Source organism: Hordeum vulgare, chromosome 7H, assembly GCF_904849725.1.
Source record: "Hordeum vulgare subsp. vulgare chromosome 7H, MorexV3_pseudomolecules_assembly, whole genome shotgun sequence".
NCBI classification, from domain to species: Eukaryota; Viridiplantae; Streptophyta; class Magnoliopsida; order Poales; family Poaceae; genus Hordeum; species Hordeum vulgare.
The window spans coordinates 532,300,206-532,304,752 of NC_058524.1; the positions used below are offsets into that span (position 1 = coordinate 532,300,206).

The window sequence follows — 4,547 nt, forward strand, 5'->3', positions numbered from 1 at the left end:
ACATGAGATTTGCGCTGGAGGTTGAAGAAAATGGTGTGGCCGTTCATTCTTCATCCAACAATTTAAAACAGATAAAGTGACCCAAAATACTTTTCCTTGTTCTCTCTCTCTCTCAAAAAATAATTTCCTTGCTACTATCATCTAGCCATTCCCATATTTGTTTTTTGAGCAATATAAGTTGGGAAAGCTTACCATCATCCGATGGATTGCATTGGCCGCATCCGCCATCTTTCGTGCATCACTACATGAATCAATGGCCGCATCCGCCATCTTTCGTGCATCACTACATGAATCAACTAATTTGCTGTCTGTGGGTGTCTTTACCGTTTGTTTTTCATCAAGACTAACGGCAAGGTCCCTTTTCGCCGCCAGATGCTCACGGCAAAAAAAAGGATGACGGCTAAATATGCTTTGCCATCTTTAACCAAACGCGTTTGTGCAACACTGATCATGTTTTGAGAAACATATATCATGTTGCAATGGCCTATAATAAGACTATGTCCTGCAACAAGATATGTACAACAATTTTTTTTCCGAAACAAGATCTCACTTGCAAAAAAATCACAACAAAACTTGAGTTGCAATTTGTTTGTAACAAAGTAGTTGTTGCAAAAAAAAACCTGTAACATAACATGTATTACAGAAATAGTTGTGTAATAAGATGTATGTTGCATTAATAAAGACAGGTTTGGTTCATTTGATCCGCCCAATCTAACGGCTGACGACCCGATCGATTTTTCAAAAAGATGAGCCGCCGACGAACGCATAGCACTCCCCTATATACGTTTTGCCCCGCAAGAAAAAAAAGTCCCCATATCGTTCTTCGGTTACAGTGCTTTCATGCACACCAATGGCGGCAGTTTCCCCCGTAACCGCCCTCCATCAACCGCGAATTACGAGCGGCAAGTAAGACAGAGTCCTCCTGCCTTAACCCCTCACTCACACCGCCTCCACTCCTTTCCCCTCCTTTATAGCCAGCTTCCTCCCCGATCGGGCTTCCTGTCCGCACCGATCCACACCCCCTCTCGCACGCGCTCATGGGCATGGAGACTGGCACGGTAACGGCGGCTGAGCCCACGCGCCGGCTTCTCCTCCCACTGGCAGTCTCTTTCCTCCTCTTCGCGCTCGCCGCCGGGACGAAGTCTTCGCCGCCGTCGTCGTCGTACATCGTGTACCTCGGCGGCCACTCCCATATCCGCGGCGTCTCGACGGAGGAGGCGTCCACGATGGCCACCGAGTCGCACTACGACCTCCTCGGCTCCGTCTTGGGCGAGTAAGTGCACTCCATGCATGCGCGCGCCGTGCGCCTACGTATGTACTACGATGAAATGCAATTGCCATACGTGTGTCACTGCACGGCTGATCGATCGACGCGTGCGTGCATGCAGCTGGGAGAAGGCGCGCGACGCCATCTTCTACTCCTACACCAAGAACATCAACGGCTTCGCCGCTGTCCTCGAGCCCGCCGTCGCCGCGGCGATCGCCAGTGAGCCAATCCTCTTCCTGCATGCATAAATGTTTGTGTCGTGTGTTCGTGTGTTCGCCGGACAGAAATTCAGATCGCCCCGGCGTGTTGCCGATGTGTTTCAGAGCGCCCCGGCGTGGTGTCGGTGTTCCCGAACCGCGGCATGAGGATGCAGACGACGAGGTCGTGGGAGTTCATGGGGCTCGAGAAGGCCGGCGTTGTCCCGACGTGGTCGGCGTGGGAGACGGCCAGGTACGGCGGGGACACCATCATCGGGAACCTCGACTCAGGCGTGTGGCCGGAGTCCCTGAGCTTCAACGACGGTGAAATGGGGCCCATCCCGGACACCTGGAAGGGGATCTGCCAGAACGCGCACGACCCCAAGTTCAAATGCAACAGGTACGTACGTACGTAGCCTCATCATCTACGGATTATGTATTTCAGCTGCGGTATCTTATAATCTTATTCTGATTTTGCACGCGTAGCAAGCTGATCGGCGCGCGCTACTTCAACAAGGGGTACGCGATGGAGGCGGGCAGCCCGCCCGGCGACAGGCTGAACACGCCGCGGGACGACGTTGGCCACGGCACGCACACGCTGGCCACGGCGGGCGGCTCCCAGGTCAACGGCGCCGCCGCCTTCGGCTACGGCAACGGCACGGCCAGGGGCGGCTCCCCTCGCGCGCGCGTGGCGGCGTACCGCGTCTGCTTCAACCCGCCCGTGAAGGACGTTGAGTGCTTCGACGCCGACATCCTGGCCGCCTTCGAGGCCGCCATCGCCGACGGGGTGCACGTCATCACGGCGTCGGTGGGCGGCGAGCAGAAGGACTTCTTCGAGGACTCGGTCGCCATCGGGTCGCTCCACGCCTTCAAGGCCGGCATCACCGTCGTCTGTTCCGCCACCAACGACGGCCCGGACTTCGGCACCGTCAGCAACCTGGCGCCGTGGGTGGTCACCGTCGCCGCCAGCACCACCGACAGGGCCTTCCCGGGCTACCTCATCTACAACCGCACCAGGGTGGAAGGGCAGAGCATGTCGGAGACGTGGCTCCACGGGAAAAGCTTCTACCTCATGATCGTCGCCACCGACGCCGTCGCTCCCGGCAGGACGGTCGAGGACGCGTAAGCACCCATGCACACTGCCACACTGACGTATGAGCTCCAACCTCACAACGTACGGTCTGGTCTTGAGCTCATTTGCGCGTTGCAGTAAGGTGTGCATGCTGGATTCCCTGGACGCGGCGAAGGCGAGCGGAAAGATCGTGGTGTGCGTGAGAGGAGGCAACCGCAGGATGGAGAAGGGCGAGGCCGTGCGCCGGGCCGGAGGGGTCGGGATGATCCTCATCAATGACGATGAAGGCGGGAGCACCGTCGTTGCCGAGGCCCACGTTCTCCCAGCCCTGCACATCAACTACACCGACGGGCTCGCGCTCTTGGCGTACATCAAGTCCACCCCGTAAGCCACTCTTCTTGCAATGTGCATACAGATCGCTCAAATCAAGAACCTCTGTAATAGTAATGTGAGCTGTTGTTCTGCTGGGTTGATTACTGAGTGGATTAATTTGTGCTCGTGCCAAGGGCTCCTCCTTCAGGTTTCCTCACGAAGGCGATGACGGTCGTCGGTAGGAGGCCGGCGCCGGTCATGGCCGCCTTCTCGTCGGTGGGGCCGAACGTCCTCAACCCGGAGATCCTGAAGGTGCCTGATCTGCATATTACTGATCATAAGCACAGTCTCTTTTTCTTTTGTAGTATTACCCAACAAATCAACAACTTGATGCGTGTTCTTTCTGTGGGGTGGCAGCCGGACGTCACTGCGCCGGGAGTGGGCATCATCGCGCCGTGGAGCGGCATGGCGGCGCCCTCGAACAAGCCCTGGGACCAGCGCCGCGTCGCCTTCACCATCCAGTCCGGCACGTCCATGTCGTGCCCGCACGTCGCCGGCATCGCCGGCCTCGTCAAGACCCTCCACCCCGACTGGAGCCCCGCCGCGATCAAGTCGGCCATCATGACCACCGGTGAGTTCGAATGTCGAACCAACAACTGTGTGCCTGTCACGACGACGAGCTGTTCATCAGACTCATTGGGTTGGCCCTTGCGCCTGATGCATGCAGCGACGGACCTGGACGTGGAGCAGCGGCCCATCCTGAACCCGTTCCTGCAGCCGGCGACGCCCTTCAGCTACGGCTCCGGCCACGTCTTCCCGGCGCGCGCGCTGGACCCGGGCCTCGTCTACGACGCCTCCTACGCCGACTACCTCAACTTCTTCTGCGCGCTCGGGTACAACGCGACGGCGATGGCCAAGTTCAACGAGACGCGCTACGCGTGCCCGGCCGCCGCCGTCGCCGTGCGGGACCTCAACTACCCGTCCATCACGCTGCCGGACCTCGCCGGCCTGACGACGGTGCGGCGCAGGGTCAGGAACGTGGGGCCACCGAGGAGCACCTACACGGCCGCCGTCGTCAGGGAGCCGGAGGGGGTGCAGGTGACGGTGACGCCGACAACGCTGGCGTTCGGGGCCGTCGGCGAGGAGAAGGAGTTCCAGGTGAGCTTCGTGGCGAGGGTTCCCTTCGTGCCGCCGCCCAAGGGCGCCGGCGGGTATGGGTTCGGCGCCATTGTTTGGTCCGACGGGCCCGGGAACCACCGGGTGCGGACTCCGCTGGTCATCAGGAGGCGCAAGATGTAGTGGGATCAGGATTAGGAGATCGCGAGACTCTTTTTTGTTTGGGATTACGTAGGCTCTCATTAGGCAGTGGTGAGCACGTAGCGAGAGGATGAATTAGATTGGCGGTGAATCTGGTCGATAAGCTTTGTTGGCAGTTTTGTAACCATCGATTATTGAATAACAACAAGATGATAGGAAATGAGACCTGATTATTGCTGTGATTTTCTCGCGCGCGTGGGCTATATGTAAGGCTGTCCTAGGTAAGGTGTTTTTTTAATGGTAATACATGTCTCATTTATAAAATAAGGTCAAGTTATAAGGCATGTAAATATCGACCTTACAAGGCTGAAAAGATAGGATATCTTATGCAAAATATCATCGGTTGTTCCTTTCCTTGAACACCACCAAAGCGGCCACCTAA

At 57.2% G+C, this 4,547-nt stretch overlaps 1 protein-coding gene across 1 annotated transcript; it reads left to right on the plus strand.

Moving 5' to 3' along the window:
- Positions 1-1,007: 1,007 nt before the first annotated feature.
- On the plus strand, positions 1,008-4,327 carry LOC123413467 (subtilisin-like protease SBT5.3). The gene is made up of 8 exons (XM_045106405.1): positions 1,008-1,273; positions 1,389-1,486; positions 1,591-1,864; positions 1,951-2,586; positions 2,675-2,920; positions 3,043-3,160; positions 3,266-3,479; positions 3,576-4,327. Exons 1-8 carry the CDS (start codon positions 1,038-1,040, stop codon positions 4,145-4,147), a joined length of 2,394 nt encoding a protein of 797 aa, XP_044962340.1. The 5' UTR covers positions 1,008-1,037; the 3' UTR covers positions 4,148-4,327.
- The last annotated feature ends 220 nt before the right edge of the window (positions 4,328-4,547 follow it).

Bases quoted from the DNA above. Each gene is read 5' to 3' on its own strand.
- LOC123413467 (XM_045106405.1), top strand. From the start codon at position 1,038: ATGGGCATGGAGACTGGCACGGTAACGGCGGCTGAGCCCACGCGCCGG. The intron at 1,487-1,590 runs GTGAGCCAATCC...GATGTGTTTCAG, and splicing joins CGTCGCCGCGGCGATCGCCA to AGCGCCCCGGCGTGGTGTCG. The intron at 3,480-3,575 runs GTGAGTTCGAAT...TGATGCATGCAG, and splicing joins GTCGGCCATCATGACCACCG to CGACGGACCTGGACGTGGAG.